Genomic DNA, 19,028 nt, shown 5'->3' with positions numbered 1-19,028 from the left:
TTAGCACTGTTAACACGTCACGTTTTCATGCGAGAAAGTTTAATCCAGGGTCTGTGGTCAGTTTGCTCCATTGTTTGTTTGGGAGAAGTGCAGAGTCTGTGCAAGCCCCGCCCGGAGACCGTGGCAGCGGCTGTCACAGCAGCAGCAGCCGCTCTACTGACCTTCTGCCGGCACGGACATCTGTCCTCCTCCCGGAGGAGAAAACGAGCCAAAAAAACGTATCCGCATGCTTTTAGAGGTTTACCGCTGGCTGGTTAAATTCTTTTTAGGAGATTAATGCTGGTCTCATTGATGAAATTTAACAACTGTGGCAGTGGCATTAGTTTGTTTGAATGAAAAGTGAGGAGGAGCTGGGCTATGTACTGAAATCACCACATTTACGTAAATAAAGCGGGGGGGGGGGGGGGGGGGGGGGGGGCGGCGACAGCGGAAAAGCGACCAGATTTGCATAGTTTGTTCATTTTAAAACATTTATTGATTGAAATGCGGTGATATCTGATGACTTTGGCGCTGTGTGTGCAGCCAACAACAGAGCAACCGCTTCTTCCAGGTCGTACATTCGCCATTGTTCTAACCAGAGCTATGTTAACAAGCAGGAAAAAAATGGCACGGTTTAGAAAATTTCTTCAGGCGTGGCAAACCTTCACCTGGGGCGGTGCCACCAACCTAGGGGGTGGCGTCGAGTCTGTCGTTGACGTCACCAACAAACTATCTTCAACTGGCCTGTATAAGCACACATTTTCTAAAGACAGAGAAAGCAAAAAATTGAGAGGATTAACTTTTTTCATACCAGGGGTGATTCTAGACAGGCCGGGGATGCATATTATTGATAGAAAACCGCTCTAAAGTGCATTTTGCAAAATATGGGACATTTAAGCAGCAGCTACAAAGATGCTTTTATTTTGAAGAGTCAGTAACATGTTAATGAGAACCAGACAGTTGAAAGAGCTCAACAAACAAGTGATCAACGTTTCCTGTTGTCTCTGAAGCCTCGCCCACTTGAGGTAGACAACCAATCAGGGCACGGATGTGAAACTGTGACATGTTGATACAGAAATGTCTTCACAGAGAGAAGAGGAGTGGTGTCTCTGTGGACCAGCAGCTGTCCTGCTGTGGTCTCTGTCAGGACGTCCTGAAGGATCCAGTCTCCTCCAGCTGTGGACACTGGTTCTGTAGACAGTGCTTCATCTCAGACTGGGACCAGTCTGGTTCTTCAGGACCCCCCTCCTGTCCCCAGTGTGGACAAAGACCCAGAACCAGAGGTGAGCTGCAGACAGCCAATCAGAGCAGCTGTGTACAAATGAGACTGAACATCTGTCTGCTGATGTGGTCATTTTTGAAACCAGGACCTGTTGTTTTCTACAGAGTCAGTAGGTGCATTTCCATTACCCCTAGAAATGCGCAAAACCTAAATATCGCAATAAAAAACTGGTAATGAAAATGCCTTTATTTTGAAAAACCTCTCAAATATCGCAACAACATTTGTACGCTCTCATGATGTGGTTTTTCAGACGTATCGATATAAAAGTGTTTTGCAAAAGTGCAATGGAAACACTTATTTTGATTCGAGAACATCACACAGCAGATTGAACGTATCCCGGGTCATCCTGAAGTTTTGAATCCATAATTGTGAAATCCTCATTCATAATCCTATCCCAGAAATCCCTTATTCACTGCCAGTGCCACACATAAGGGCTTTGCCTTTAAGCAATCAAGCAATCAATCAACATCTGTAGCGGCAGCTGAGATCGCTGTCCCATCGCCATGGAAACGCAAGACACTTACATCCATCTTCCTCAAAATGAAGACTTGCAGGAATTTAAAAAACAAAAATTATGGGATGTCATGAGACTAGACATTACAAGAGCTGCGGCTCATTTGCAAAACACCTTTTAATAGAAACATCTGCAAATAGCAATTGTACTTTTTGGAAATTTCAGAAATATCACTTGCAAAAACCTGTAATGGAAACACAGCTACTGTTCCATACCACAGCCCTGACATTTAAGATGATGATTCAACCCTTCTCTTTGTTGTCTGTAGTTTTTCTGTAGTTGATGAAAATAATCTGATCAGATTATCAGACTCTCTGTCTTCAGTCTGACTCTGTTTTTGTCTTTGAGCAGATCGCCGTCTTCACAAGGTTTTACATCAACATAGGATCAGTCTGAGGAGCAGATGTGAACGAGTGACTGAAGGAGCTGAGGAAACAGGAAGTGGAACAGGAAGTGAAACCCTCCTCAACAGCATCTACACTGAGCTCTACATCACAGAGGGACAGAGTGAAGAGGTTAATACCCAACATGAGGTGAGACAGCTGGAAACAACACCCAAGAAGGAGACCTTCCATGAGACTCCAATCAAGTGCAACGACATCTTTAAAGACTCACCTGTCCAACAGACAGAGGACGTCTCTATGGTCTCACCTGTCCAACAGAGAGAGGACGTCTCTACGGTCTCACCTGTCCAACAGAGACCCATCAGAATGATTCAGATGAACGGCATTGCTAGCTATGGAAAAACCTTCTTGGTGCGGAAGTTCACTCTGGACTGGGCCGAGGGCTTGGAGAACCAAGATGTCAGTCTGCTGGTTCTGCTTTCGTTCAGGGAGCTGAACCTGATCAGAGATCAGCGGTTGAGTCTTCTCAGGCTGCTCCATGTTCTCCATCCAACATTACAGAAGGTCACAGCAGAGCAGCTGGCTGTCTGTAAACTTCTCTTCATCTTTGACGGCCTGGATGAAAGCCGACTGTCACTGGACTTCAACAACAGGGAGGTTGTGTCTGATGTCACACAGACGTCATCAGTCAACGTGCTGCTGACAAACCTCATCCAGGGGAATCTGCTTCCCTCGGCTCTGGTCTGGATCACCTCCAGACCTGCAGCAGCCAATCAGATCCCTCCTACATGTGTCAACAGGGTAACAGAGGTCCGAGGCTTCACTGACGCCCAGATAGAGGAGTACTTCAGGAGGAGGTCCAGTGATGAAGATCTGTCCAGAAGAATCATCTCACACATCAAGACGTCCAGGACCCTCCACATCATGTGTCAAGTCCCAGTCTTCTGCTGGATCAGTGCTACAGTTCTGGAGCACATGTTGACCACAGACCAGAGAGGAGAGCTGCCCAAGACCACGACTGACCTGTTCTCACACTTCCTGCTGGTCCAGACAAAGAGGAAGAACAACAAGTACGGTGAAGGACATGAGACGAGTCCACAGGAGCTGACGGAGGCCGACAGGGAAGTTCTTCTGAAGCTGGGGAGGCTGGCGTTGGAACAGCTGGAGGAAGGAAACATCAAGTTCTACCAAGAAGACCTGGAGCAGTGTGGTCTGGATGTCACAGAGGCCTTGGTGAACTCAGGACTCTGCACTGAGATCTTCAAAAGAGAGAGTGTGATCTTCCAGAAAACAGTCTACTGCTTTGTTCATCTGAGTGTTCAGGAGTTTCTGGCTGCAGTCTACATGTTCCACTGTTTCACCAGCAGGAACACACAGGTCCTGGAGAACTTCCTGGGAAAACAAGATGTTGATTTAACCCTGGATGTCTTCCTGAAGAGAGCCATGCAGAAATCCCTCAGAAGTAGAAACGGTCACCTGGACCTGTTTGTTCGCTTCCTTCATGGCCTCTCTCTGGAGTCCAACCAGAGGCTGTTAGGAGGTCTGCTGGGTCAGACAGACAACAGTCCAGAAACCATCCAGAGAACCATCAACAACCTGAAGGAGATGAAAAGTGATGAAATCTGTCCTGACAGAAGCAACATCTTCCACTGTCTGACGGAGATGAAGGACCAGTCAGTTCATCAGGAGGTCCAACAGTTCCTCAAGTCAGAGAACAGATCAGAGAAACTCTCTGAGATCCAGTGTTCAGCTCTGGCCTACACGCTGCAGATGTCAGAGCAGGTTCTGGATGAGTTGGACCTGGAGAAGTACAACACATCAGAGGAGGGACGTCTGAGACTGATCCCAGCTGTGAGGAACTGCAGGAAGGCTCGGTGAGTCCAGACATGATCTTTATAAATATTGATTGATGCTGCTGGCTGCACTACAAATTGCCCTTCGGGGACAATAAAGATCTCTTGACTTGACTTGATCAGTGGATCAGAGCAGTAGTTAAGTCTAGTTAAGATAAACAGTTTTTTCATTAGCGATATTATTGGTTATACAACAGTTAGTTCCGACCGGTCCCAACCGAGCAATTTGATTGGACAACGAGACATTCCATAGTGCTGATATACAGTATAACAGCACTGGGACTTTTCACAGACATAATCACTCCGCTGTTTAGCTGGACAGGAGCTAAGCATGGATGTATGAGCTAAGTCAGAGCCACGCTCCCCATACAGGAGCTGCCCCATCTCTCTGCTGCTACTGCTGTTGCTGCTGCTACAGTTATAAACGGACCTGAACATTAAAACCTGGACCTGACCTGGTCCGTCTAATTGGCGATAAATCTCTACTAAACCCGGCTGGGGAAAAAATCGCCGCGGGGGCAACTACGTTTTGACGGTGATGTGTTTTGATATTAGCGTTAGCTGTTGTTAGCCACGTAGCTCAGCTACTTAGCTTCAACTGTGTTTATATTGATTACATAGATGATAAACAAATGTAATACGGTATCGATAACGTCTCTGTATGTCTTCATGCTGGTCCTGTTGCTGCGGTGCTAATCAGACACGGGCTCAGAACCAGAACCAGCACTGGAAGCAGCTCGTAGCTAGTAGCAAGCTAGTATGAAATGTTTGTGTTGCCTGGCAACAGCCTTGTCTCCCTTCCAGTTGCGGAACTATTTCTGTTGGCGGAGCCAAATAAATGATTAAATAAACAAACAAATCTTAATCTCTTGTAGTTTATTACTGTTCTAAAAATGCGCTCGTAGCACTGTTGTATAAAAGCAATATCACACTCGAGGTCGTGCTGTTGTACTGTATATCAGCACGGTGTGATTATCTGCGGCACTCGGCCTGCGGCCTCGTGCCTACGACCGAATCACAGCCGTGCTGATATACAGTACAACAGCACTCCCTCTCGTGTGATATTGCTTAAATAATGTTGTTGAATATGATTGAAGAAGAGGAAGCCTCAGAGCTCTGTCATGAGGAAATAGACTCTGTTTTAAAAAGGGTCAACCAAATCGAGTCATGAGGATCATCCCAGTGAGAGATTGATTGAGCCTTTTGCTCAGGGAAATAAACTGAATATGCCAATGCACATTTAGTTTGTGTTTGCGTTCCTGCAAGATCAACTAAAAATAAAAAAAGAGCTTGTTGAGAATGTCTTCCATAGTGTTGCACTGCATACCTTTGCATTATACCATTACTTTTGTTTTGTTATGGTTAGCCTACACCTGTCATGGTTCTCGCACAATCATATGCACCAACTGTATTTTCACCACTATTTAAATTAGATTTTAATAGATTTTATTTTTCCTCTCATCACAGATTGCGTGCCTGTGAACTCTCAGAGAATCACTGTGAAATTGTGGCCTCAGCTCTGAAGTCCAACCCCTCCCACCTGACAGAACTGGACCTGAGTGACAACGACCTGCAGGATTCAGCAGTGGAGGTTCTGAGTGCTGGACTGGAGAGTCCAAACTGTAGACTGGAGACTCTGAGGTCAGTTTGACTGTTGTCATTTCACTTGTTCGTTGGTTGAGGATTTAAACAAAGAACTGGCAAAGAGAAAGGACTCAGCGTTATTATTACTATAAGAGGAAAGTGAGACCAGTCATAGAGTTTGTGATGGAGAAAAGTTCTATCTATCTATCTATCTATCTATCTATCTATCTATCTATCTATCTATCTATCTATCTATCTATCTATCTATCTATCTATCTATCTATCTATCTATCTAGATTTTATCTTCAAATCATTAACTTTGTGAGGATCAAACTCACAGATCTTGTGCTGCTGATTTGAACATGACAGAAGCTTCATCTGTCTCCAACAAATATTTCACCAAGCTGAAGTCACATTAGTGATGATGATGATGATGATGATGATGATGATGATGATGATGATGATGATGATGATGATGAATGGCAGGAGATTTGAGATTTCTTGAAAAAACAAAGGTTTCTAAGGTTCCTGTTTATTTCCAGTTGGTTCTTTAGAACAGAACCTGTTGTGTCCATTTTCACTGTTGATCATTTCATTCTTGGTGTCTGTTCAAACAGAATTACAGGCTTCAATTTTCAAGGAGAGATGATTTTTCCTTCCACTGTAGATTTGAAGAAGTTCAGTTGCTTTTTTACTACAACCCACAAGAACTGTAGATTTGACATATGGATGAATTGCTCTAGAAGTAATTTAAAGCCCCAGTATGCAACTTATTTGGCTTTTTATTAGCAAAAATCAAAAATTGCTTGATAAATACGTATTTCACTGAAGTCGAATCACACCCACATACAAACGAAAGCTTTCTCGTACCTTAGAATGAATTAGAATTGTTACAAGTCATTACAAATGTACATGGGGGGGGGGGGGGGGCGTACGGAACCTTGGCTGCCATGTTGCATCGCCATTTTTTACATTCAGTGGCAGCGTGACCGTAGGTAACCACGGAAACTCAGCGGAGCTGTGGGCTCGGCCTGTTAAAACTGTCACCACTGTGTAGTGTCAATTTCAATTTTAATTTATTTAAAAGGGACAATGTACAGTTAAAACATAAATGTTGACATTTGATGCACTATACCAGATTGTAGCTTTAAGCTAATTTGCATCTGTAGTCCCTTGGCAGGTCACAAAAATACAACACAGTAACAAGACACATTAAACAGTATACAGGGATAAAACACCACAACAACATGGCTACACACGTCTGCGTGCAACCCCCCCAGATTTAAAAACAGGTGTGACAATGGCACATTTCCAGTCCTCAGGAAAAAGACTACGTTTAAAAGAGAGATTTATTAGATGAGTGACAGGACAGGATAAAATATCCTTATGTGACTTAACAAACTTGGTGGCAAAGTGAAAAGCATCTCTAGATTTGGAGCTTTTCAGAGAGCTGATGATTTTTTGTACTTGTGACACATTTGTTTCTACCAGTTCGAAGACCGGTGCTGTTATATCTAATGGAGCAATATCCAGTTTTCTTGTTGGAAATTTTTTCCCAAGTTCACATAGATTCAAGAAAAAAATTATTAAGAGCAGAAGCAACAACATGATTATCTTCGATTAACTCTCCCTGTACTTTTAATATAAGTGTGAGGAAGGACGGAGGCACTGGTGTTGCATTCAGGTGCAGTCAGACACCTGAATGACGCCGTCGGCAAACCAACCGGATGTCATTTTAGTCGACGAGAGAAAGACGGTAAAAAATAAAAATAAAACGTGGGTCAGGTAAACAATACGACATCACCATGACAACATATTGTCACACCTGTACTGTTTTGCCTCGTGCTGGCGGACCACTTGTTTACATAGAAGCTTGTTTATCCTGTTACGTGCAGCGTCTGTTGTCTGTCTGACTTCTGCCCGAGTTCACGTGAACACAACATCAAGAATACGTTCCGATATGCAACCGCATATGTTACCTCTCAATCTGGAACGGAAAACCCAGAGTTTCCCTCATCTCAGGGTTCACTTACTCTGAGTTTCTGGAATACCTCTCTGATCAATGCAGCTGCACAACATGAGTTTGAGTTATGGATGGAGCTGACAGGTGAAGAGGTGGAGTCACTGCGTCTGTGTTGAAGCAGCAGCAGCTTCTCATGAATATTAATGAGCTGTTTTCTCTATGTGACTGTTTAACCTGCTTCCTGTTGCTTCAGATGTTGGACTTTCATTTTCTTAACTTGTTCTTTCTGAAGCTTCTTCAGCTCTGAACAGATGATGAGACACTGAACGCTGTCAACAAGGAGCTTTGTCCTCAACTCACTGCTTTTATTCTTTATTCAGATTGAAGAGCTGCAGTTTGTCAGAGATCAGCTGTTCTTCTCTGGTCTCAGCTCTGAAGTCCAACCCCTCCCACCTGAGACACCTGAACCTGAGTGACAACAACCTGCAGGATTCAGGAGTGAAGGATCTGAGTGGTTTTCTGGAGAGTCCAGACTGTAGACTGGAGACTCTGAGGTCAGACTCTGTTTTATTTCTGTGCTCAGATGAATGTGATGTGAAAGTTGTGTTGACACTGAGCTGCAGACATGAGGTTGATATTAGACTGATCCACACTGAGGGTCGTCATGGTGACGTCTGTTTTCTTCTCCTCTGGTTTTAGTCCAGTCTCTGTTTCTCTTCACATTTCACCTCCATTACAGAAACACATGTAATGTGTCAGACAATCACTGATCTATCATCAATAGCTGGTGGCTCCTCCTCTTTCCTGAGGCTCTGTGATGTAGTGAAATATTCAAAGCCAACATGTCATTAGAGCTGGTGTTGCCATGGATCTGCTGAATGGATTCAGTTTGGATCCACAGGGTCCTGACTCCATTGGATTTGATTCAGTTAGAGATAATTCACTGACAGTTTCTATTTGTTTGGATATGAATGAGATTCTCAGAGAACTGAAGCTGTAAATTGTTCCTCTGACCTGCTGCATTATTACAAACATGAATGTTCATCATTCATTTATTGTCTTTCATCATGTGTAGAATAAAAACCAGTTGGCTCTTTGTCCAGGTGACACCAGCAGCTCTACACCTGAACTCACCTGAACACATCTGGTTGTGTCAGACACAGGAGTGTTAAACATCAACCTCAGCTTTTATGAGTCCATACTGGATTATTCATGTGAAAAGTGATTTTAATGGGAGAACAGATTTCTTCCCCCTCCAGCCCAACATCCCATAATAGCAAGTTGTGTGTGCTAGTTTCATCTCTTTGAAGAAGTTGGAGCAGGTTCAATGTGTGAAGTCAGTCAGCAGGTTTTTCTGTCTCTGAGCTTCACCAGCTGCTTCATTCAACATGTGTTTCTATCACATGTTTGTTGTCATGACAACAGAGTTCAGCCTCACATGTTTGTTGTCATGGCAACAGAGTTCAGCCTCACATGTTTGTTTTCATGGCAACAGAGTTCAGCCTCACATGTTAATTTTCTTTATAAAACGTGAACATGGTCAGTAAATCTCTGATCAATGTGGCTGCTCAACATGAGTTTGTATGGATGGAGCCACAGGTGGAGCTGACAGGTGAAGAGGCGGAGTCACTGCGTCTGTGTTGAAGCAGCAGCAGCTTCTCATGAATATTAATGAGCTGCTTTCTCTCTATGTGACTGTTTAACCTGCTTCCTGTTGCTTCAGATGTTGGACTTTCATTTTCTAAACTTGTTCTTTCTGAAGCTTCTTCAGCTCTGAACAGATGATGAGACATTGAACGCTGTCAACAAGGAGCTTTGTCCTCAACTCACTGCTTTTATTCTTTATTCAGATTGTGGAACTGCAGGTTGTCAGAGATCAGCTGTTCTTCTCTGGTCTCAGCTCTGAAGTCCAACCCCTCCCACCTGAGACACCTGAACCTGAGTGACAACAAGCTGCAGGATTCAGGAGTGAAGGATCTAAGTGGTTTTCTGGAGAGTCCAGACTGTAGACTGGAGACTCTGAGGTCAGTTCACTGACTGTTACTGTTGTAGATCTTAGATCTTTGATCCACAACTGAACCTGATTGATCTTCACTCAGAACTTGAATCATTGACTTTGATGTCATGAATGAAGAACGTTTGAAATAGTTGTTGTCTCATGTTTCCAGTTGTTCTTCTCTCTCACTGACAATGACTCTTCACTTTCAGCTCATTTCACTCAGTCCTCATCAATAATGTCTGTTCACTTTTGTTTGTGTTCAGTTGAATGTGTGTAGTTGTAGTTTCCTGAGACCAGGACCAGAGGTGGGTAGAGTAGACAAAGGTTTTACTCAAGTAAGACTATTGTTACCTTCTTAATAATATTACTCAAGTAAAAGTAAAAAGTAGTCATCCAAATATTTACTTGAGTGAGAGTAAGAAAGTACTTGGTGAAAAAACTACTCCAGTACTAAGTAACTGCTGCTGAGTAACCTTTTATTTGTTAAATAATCAGCACATGAATGTAATCAAATAGCCTACGTAAGGGATAATGTAGCTATAGTTTGGAGGTTGTTACAGAGAAATAAACCCCGACAGGTTGTATGGAACATGTATGGAAGGGGTTTTCTCCATAACACCCGACCAACTATACATTATCCCGCTTATTACACAGTTTACAAGTGAAGTAATTCATTTGAAACATAATGCTGATCAAAATACGACTTTCATCGATTTATAATTGCATCATTTAGCGCAACTGCAAGACTGGTGACGTCCACTGTTTTGCTGAGCCTCCTCCCGGTCGTGCATTTTAAGCCTTTGATAATCAATCAGATGGATTACCATACACGTGTTACGGTGTGTGTATTGTGTGTCGTCGTATCTGTCATAAACAAGAGATTAACTTTACTGTTTACGGGGTGCGTTTGTGTGGCGGAGTCGCGTTGCCACCGAGACGAGAGGAGAGCTGTGACACCTGGTCAGAGGCTCTGATCACAGGTTTGGTTTCCAGCAGCGATGTGGAAGGAGCCTCCACTCTCCTTGTAACAAGTTACAAGTCATTTATCTAACATCACAGTTAGTCTGACGCTGTTTAATGACAGTAAAAATGAAACATAAGGTAAATATCCTGCAGTTTCTCTTTTCCGTGCTGCGCTGATCAGAGCGGCGTCCCTAGCAACAGTCTGCTATACTTGATGACGGTCATTATACAAAAATAACGGACCGCAGAACGCAGCGATGGACCAATCAGAGAGTAGCATTCAATAGAGCCGTGTAATAAACAGATTATTAACAAATTCAGATAATGTCAAAGAACAAAACTTACAGTAACAACTAAGTCAATAATTAAATCTTTACAAAGTAACAAAGTAAAGCAAAGTCAGCCACAATAACTTACATATGCATACAGACGTCTATAGCTGTCCATAAACTATTTGTGTGTGTGTGTGTGTGTGTGTGTGTGTGTGTGTGTGTGTGTGTGTGTGTGTGTGTGTGTGTGTGTGTGTGTGTGTGTGTTTTACCCTAAACAAAGAGTTTGCGCATTGGATCAATACCGCTTCTTCACAACTAAAAGTATGCAGAGTTAATGTAGGGTATTTCTACCCACCTCTGACCAGGACCAAGAATTAATGTTGTACTTCTTTCATTCTTTTCAGATTGTGGAACTGCAGTTTGTCAGAGATCAGCTGTTCTTCTCTGGTCTCAGCTCTGAAGTCCAACCCCTCCCACCTGAGACACCTGTACCTGAGTGGAAACAAGCTGCAGGATTCAGGAGTGAAGGATCTGAGTGGTTTTCTGGAGAGTCCAGACTGTAGACTGGAGACTCTGGAGTGAGTTCACTGACTGTTACTGTTGTAGATCTGAGATCTTTGATCCACAACTGAACCTGATTGATCTTCTCTCAGAACTTGAATCATTGACTTTGATGTCATGAATGAAGAACGTTTGAAATAGTTGTTGTTTCATGTTTCCAGTTGTTCATCTCTCTCACTGACAATGATTCTTCACTTTCAGCTCATTTCACTTAGTCCTCATCAATAATGTCTGTTCACTTCACTTCAACCTTCAGGGGGCGCTGTCACAAACACATGTTAGACTGCTCTGTAGTGTTAGACCAGTCTTCATTTTGTTCCCAGAGATGATCTGAATCTGATCTTAAAGTCAGAGCGTTTAGCCACGTTTCCACTACATGGTACCGGCTCGACTCGACTCGGCCTTTTTGCGTTTCCACTACGTAAAAGTACCTAGAATCTGGTACCCGGTACTATTTTTTTAGTACCTGCTCGGCCGCGGTTCCAAAACGGCTGAAGCGGTACTAAAATGTGACGTGTAAACATTGCAGACTGCTGATTGGTCAGAGAGTGGTCAGAGAGTCGTCACCGGTGGCCGCGGGTCATCAGATATCACCACATTTCAATAAATAAATGTTTTAAAATGAACAAACTATGCAAGTCTGGTCGCTTTTCCGCTGTTGCTGTCCCCCCGCCCCTCCCCTCCCCGTCTGGCCATGTGGGTTTGTTGACAACGAAGCCGGCGAAAAATCAATACGGAGAGGTGAATAACTTTATCTAACAAATAGGATGTTACGATGTTACGATGTGTAGTCTTAACTGTCAAAAACAAAGGCTTACAGTTACGGAGCTTGTTTGTGTGCCGGTGCCGGTGCAGCAGAGAGGAGAGGAGAGCTGGGACACCGGGGGGCTGCGGCCAGGTAACGGATGTTGCAAGGTTGGTTTTCAGTCGTGACTCGTGAGAGGCCAGGTGAAGGCAGAGAGCCTCCGCTCTCACTCGTAACAAGTCACAAGTCATGTAGTAAGCTATCAAATTACTCCGGAGCTTTTTAATTAAGGTAAAAATGTGGCATAACCACAGGGAAAATCCTGTTTATAGTTTTGTTTTATTTTGTTAAGCGCCGCCGGTCGATATGACGACCGGCTACTCTAAAGGCGGTACTATCCTGTAATGGAAACGCTCTCTAGAATAGTACCTGGTACCAGAGCCGAGTCGAGTCGAGTTGAGTCGAGCTGGTACCATGTAGTGGAAACGCGGCTTTTGACTCAGATAAAGACTGTCTGGTCTGAAGCCATCACATCAGATGTGGGTGGGTGGGGTTTGTCAACAGGTTTGTGTTCAGTTGAATGTGTGTAGTTTTACTTTCCTGAGACCAGGACCAAGAAAGACCTTAGTACTGGATCAGGACTGGACCTGTAAACTTTGGTCCAGTTCAGTCCTGAATAAAAGTGTTGGAGTCAGTGTTTAGTCCAACATGTCTGATCAGATATTGATTCTATATTGACAGTTGTCTGATCAGATATTGATTCTATATTGACAGTTGTCTGATCAGATATTGATTCTATATTGACAGACTGTCCTGAGGTCAGCAGCAATTATCAGTTTGACATGAAGAGGTGAATGAATGTTGTACTTCTTTTATTCTCTATTCAGATTGGCAGACTGCAGTTTGTCAGAGATCAGCTGTTCTTCTCTGGTCTCAGCTCTGAAGTCCAACCCCTCCCACCTGAGACACCTGGACCTGAGGTGGAACAACCTGAAGGATTCAGACCTGAAGGATCTGATTGATCTCCAGGAGAGTCCAGACTGTCGACTGGAGACTCTGAGGTCAGTTAAATCTGAAATCTAAATGTGTGTGTGTGTGTGTGTGTGTGTGTGTGTGTGTGTGTGTGTGTGTGTGTGTGTGTGTGTGTGAGAGAGAGAGAGAGAGAGAGAGAGAGAGAGAGAGAGAGAGAGAGAGAGAGAGAGAGAGAGAGAGAGAGAGAGAGAGAGAGATAATAACAACATATCAACGACATTGAATTGTGAAATGGGTTTGACTAAAAGAAAAAATGGTTTTCTCTAGGGGTGTCAACCGTAATCGATTCGGCGATGCATTGCAGTGCGGGACATGCACGATTCAGGATCGATGCGGCAACGTGCCATAATCGATTATGTGACTGTTTATTTTCTGGCCTCAAATAAAGTTGTGAAGTTTCAATTACCTCCGGGGGCATTTCCGGAGCAACGACACGCGCAGCCCGTAGCTACATGCTAAGCAGCAGCACCAGCAGGAGCAGTGTTGCCGCTGGCTTTCTTTTTCCTTTTTTTTTTTTACCCGCGGTCGGCTTGAGAATTAATTAATTAACGCTCATGAGTCCGGCCGTTATCACCAATAAACACAGTAGAGGAGGGTGAGTGACTGAACTCAGGCTGTGTACGGGGGGGGGGGGGGGGGGGGGTCTCTGATGCAGCGGGGACGATCACTGATCTGCTCCGTGACACTCACCGCCGGTGAGCGCTGTGGACACGGCAGCACCCGCTAATGGTTAATACAGAGCTTTTGACAAAAAAAAAAAGAGAGAGAGAGAGAGAGAGAGAGAGAGAGAGAGAGAGAGAGACCTGCCGTGCCGTGTAAAAAAAAAACCAACAACAAAAAAGTGTCACGACTTCCTGTATCTGGCCCTTCAAAATAAAAGCCCCGTAGTCTTTCATATAGTTAAGTCATATTGATTTTGAGTTAATATTGACAAGACACGGCTCCAAAGGTTTGTTTGTTTTTTCCTGCGACCAATCGACCAATGAAATTTTGGTCGGCTAATTTTTGGGGGCAGCCCTAGAAGTGATTTATGTTTTCTTTTTCAGGTTTGAAAATGCCATATCCAATACCTGTACCATTCAATTTTATTTTATTTAATGACATTTATGTCAAAGATACAGGAGAGTGATAATACATAGCAGCCGATAAAAACTGTTGTTCAATATCTCATGACTGATGAAAAATTTGCTGTGTTGCGTGCAGTAGAATTTTGATGCATCGCAATGCATCGTAGAATCGGATCGAATCGAATCGTTACCTGCTGAATCGTAATCGAATTGAATCGTGAGGGCAGTGCCAATGCACACCCCTAGTTTTCTCTATACTAGATATAGGCTACATTGACTGGGTTAAATAGAATTACATTACTAGTAAGAGATTAAAATCATTGACTGAAACTAGACGAAAATATATATTTTACTTATTTACCATTTATTTATTCTGTCTAAAATAAGACTAAAATGCTCAGACTTTTAGTCGACTGAAACAGTGTTAATTTTGTCGGCTATTTTTCAATTTAGTTTTAGTCTTAGTCTTGTGTCAAATGCCCTTATAAGTTTTAGTCATATTTAGTCAGCTTGTATTATTTTTTGTTTAGTCACATTTAGTCGACGAAAAGTCTTGGCATTTTAGTCTAGTTTTAGTCAAAGAAAATCCAAAGTATTTTAGTCTAGTTTAGTCAATAGTCTTTTTTTAGTCTTTGAAAGCAGATTGACAGTAATGTTAATCACAACTAATCTACTCAAACCAATATTGACAGGCAGCTGTCAGATGAGCCAACTTTCCAGCTTGTGTGTGCGTTTATGTAGGCTATTTGTCAGTATCTAAACAGAGATGCACACACACACACACACACACACACACACACACACACACACACACACACACACACCAGAGATGGGGACTCGAGTTTGCGACTCGAACTCGAGTCGCACTTAAGTCGCACCCACAGAGACTTCAGACTTGACTTGGACTCGTGCCCTAAAGACTTCAGACTCGACTCGGACTCGTGTTTTGAGACTCGTGAACAATCTTTATTTTTTTTGGCTCGTGCCTCCCTCCTGACAGGACGACCGACGATCTTTTTTTTTGCCGTTAACACGCCACTAGCGGAGCAGCGCCACATGGCCGGTAACGTTATTCAGATGGAGGTTAGATCTTCATATTGAACTCCTACAGAGTGCAGCCAAACACCAGTGTCTAAAGAGAGAGGAGCAGCAGAGCTCCTCTGACAGCGCAGTCAGCTGCTGCGGGTGAGTGACAGGTGACTGTGAACCGGCTTTCTTTTTTTTTTATTTTTTTTTAAATAGCGGCACCGTCCGTAGCCTACATGTGAGGTACAATGTCCGTTTGTTGTCAGACCTTCCTTCACGGGGACAAGCTGCTGCATAACTGGCACATATCAGGCTACTGTAGGCTAAATCCTCCTGTTTATTTATGTTTTTGCTGCGAAATATGACTGAAGGCTCGTATGGAAGTCTGGACGTGTCGACACGCCCCCATGAGTTGACGGAGCTAATTAAAAAAATAATAACAACCAGTTCTTCTCTCAGGAACATGCGGTTCCAGAAAGGTTTTGCTGCACATAAATATGTGAGCTATAGCCTACCATCCAGATCTTATGGCCTATATAATTAACAGCCTAAATCATTTTCCATGTTGTTCATCTGGGTTTTCTGAATTCAACAAAGCAAAAAAAAGAGAAAAGGCCAGTGCAGAGGGGCAGAGCAGCCTTGATTCTTTCTTGACTCAGAATACAGTTTCCTTTAAAGGAAAGCTTTCATTCTGTGTTTTCTTCATATTGCATTGCAATATCCTCTTTAAAGTGATCATATAATAAACAAATCAATACTGTATAGATAAAGGAGTGGTAATAACCTACAGTAAATCTCTTAGATATAGCTGTGCAGTATCTTTAGTAGACCGGATAGCAGCAGATGATAGAAGGGTCATTACAACCAGAAGAGACAGGAGACTTTTATTTTTTAGAGACTTGAGACTTGACTTGGACTCGTGACCAAAGACTTGAGACTTGATGAAGTCTCACCCCTCAAAGACTTGAGACTTGACTTGGACTCGTGACCAAAGACTTGAGACTTGACTTGGACTTGCAAAAAAAGACTTGTGAACATCTCTGACACACACACACACACACACACACACACACACACACACACACACACACACACACACACAGCGCAGAAGCGACCGACCAGCGGACACACCGGCCGCAGAAACGAGGCGCCGAGAAGCGGAGCCCTTTGATGTTAACGATTGTGTCGTTCACACCAGCGCAGCTGCGCAGCTGTCAAGCTGACTGTCAAGCTGGGCAGGAAGTCGCACAAAGAAACAGCGAGAGAATCCGGTTAATTTTCAAAATAAAACACGGCGATTGACAAATGCAATGATGTGAACGGGAGGGCTCCGGTTCGCACATGATCTCCGTTGCTCGGAGCTTCGCAGCGATTCCGCCGCCGGTTTACAGCGCCCGCACCCCCCTGCAATGGCCATGCGCCCCCCGCCCCCCATAACCAGTTTGTAGCCTACTCGCCGCACTTAGCACAGACAGCACCGGTGTGTGTGTGTGTGTGTTCCTCACTCAGGCACACACACACACACACACACACACCCGGCAGCAGCGCAGGAGGAGAAAAACATGACATGCATCCAGTGATGTGGCACTTTTTGGATTGTAATTTAAAAGTATGTGACGAAAAAAGAAAGAGACATTTTATTAAGTTTTTATTTGATTAAGTAGATTTCGTCCCGTCTTTTTTCGTCAACGTCAACAAAAATGCGTGTAAATTTCGTCACAGTCAGTGTTTAAGGGCATTGATTTCGTCTCGTCTTCGTCTCGTTTTCGTCATGAAAAAAACCATCGTTGACGAATATTTTTCGTCTCATCTCGTCTGACGAAATTAACACTGGACTGAAACTTGACTAGACAAAAAGGCGCATGAACGTGACAAAAACTAATTAAAAAAAACAGGCCGCCAAAAACAACACTAGTGGGCAGTTTTAATTGGTCTCTTTTCTTTTTCTTTTCATCATGTAACTTAGATCCATAACAAGACATGTAAACATATAGACACATAGAAGTTCAGTTAAACTAATTATTTAATGAAGAAAGACAAGAACCAAAACCAACAGAGTGTGGAGGCCAAACAGAGTCCTAATGCTCCAGTATCAGGTAAAGGTGTTGTGGTGTTAGGACAAAACCAGGAAGTATGAGCCAGACGTCCTGTTGCATCTATCACAGATTCACTAAATACATGTTGTTGATCTTTGCTTTAGAATAATGTTAGTCTGCAATAAATATGGAGAAGAATGTCTTTTTGTTTTTATGGCCAAACTATGTTCCAGCAGATGCAGTGGATAAACTTTAGTGGAAATGATCAACAGAACAGTTTCTCTATGAAATCTCAACAGCCAATCAGATGCTGCGGTCCCACAGATACTTATGTAATAACTTGTAGCTGTAACATGAGCTGACAGGTAACAGGAGGAAACCCCTCACTGAAGTGTTGGAGCAGTGATGCTGCAGTAAATGCTGCACGTTTCACTTCAGTTCAATGTTGTTTCAGTCTTTGTTCATATTTCTACCCTTACGAAAGAACAATATATTTACCAATATATTACTTGCAATATATTGTAATATATTGTAATATATTATTCTTCCATTACATTTTCCAATATATTATATATTGTAAATATATTCCACAATATATTGATGACACATATATTATACAATATATTATATATTGCAATATATGGAAAAATATATTGATGACACATATATTATACAACATATTATATATTGATGTAATATATTGTAATATATTGCAATATATTGCAAAATATACAAAAAACTGCCCCTTTTAATATATTGAAATATATTAAACCTGAATATATAATATATGGGTTTATATATCCCAAAATATATGCAATTATATATTTATAAATATCCACCATAATGTATTCAGATTTATATGATAAAATGTATTGATAATATATGAAAAGATATAGTGTCACATGTATGTTCAATATATGGTAGAATATATTTTAAATATATGTAAAATTATACATGAAATATATGTATGGCTATGTGTTCAATATATTGTGGAATATATTTAATATATGGAAAATTATATGGAAACAAAAACATGACATATGTGTTCAATATATTGTGGATGAATACTTAAATATGCAAACTGCAATATGTGCACAAACCTTTATACCACATATTAACACAGACTGGGTAATTTATCAAAAGCAACCTTTATTTTCTTTTAATCAGGCACAGATACTGAACCCAGTTTGAGGTAGGGAGCTATACAGGCCTATTAAAACCCCAACCAGGGTTCCTACAGCTTAAGCCAAGTTAAATTTAAGACTTTTTTAAAACCACTTGAAATTAAATTTAAGACCAACTTCATAATAAACACAAATGCAGAAAAAAAAAGAAACACCTCACATCTATTACATAGGGTTAGGGACAATTTTACCCACTTTCCTATGTGATCCAAGGTAAAGTGACTGCTACATGAACATTGGATTGTGTCTCTTTCCAGCTGTCCTTTCAAAATAAATGCATAAAAAGTCCGAAAAAAAAACAAACAAACACTGACTCGGAATCTGGTGGCTGTGAGAAATTTAGCGTTGACGGCCGCCACTAAAACTTCTCTATGTCGGAATGTTACCAATTATTTTGAGATTTGAGACTAATTACAACCATAAAATACCACTTACCAAGTGTTAACATTTTTAAGACTTTTGAAAAATTGATTTAAGACATTTTAATGCCAATTAAGGCCTTGTTTTTAGATTAATGAATTCAATGCCTTTTAAGACTTTTTAAGGATCCGTAAGAACCCTGCCAACAGGCCTGGCATATGGTCAGACAAAGGAAATGTGACTGACTCTACATTTCTGAACAGT

The 19,028-nt window shown here is 42.3% G+C and overlaps 1 protein-coding gene across 1 annotated transcript in view; it reads left to right on the top strand.

The window, feature by feature from the left end:
• The window catches only part of LOC310984633 (NACHT, LRR and PYD domains-containing protein 12-like), a 197,994-nt gene extending 189,639 nt beyond the window's left edge, over positions 1 to 8,355 (top strand). The window contains 1 exon segment of the mRNA XM_083969891.1: positions 7,900 to 8,355. Coding sequence (XP_083826017.1) covers positions 7,900 to 8,218 — 319 coding nt within the window. The 3' untranslated portion in view covers positions 8,219 to 8,355.
• The last annotated feature ends 10,673 nt before the right edge of the window (positions 8,356 to 19,028 follow it).

This window comes from Trachurus trachurus (genome assembly GCF_905171665.1).
Source record: "Trachurus trachurus genome assembly, chromosome: 1".
NCBI lineage: Eukaryota > Metazoa > Chordata > Actinopteri > Carangiformes > Carangidae > Trachurus > Trachurus trachurus.
This window is presented reverse-complemented; position numbering and strand designations above follow the sequence as displayed.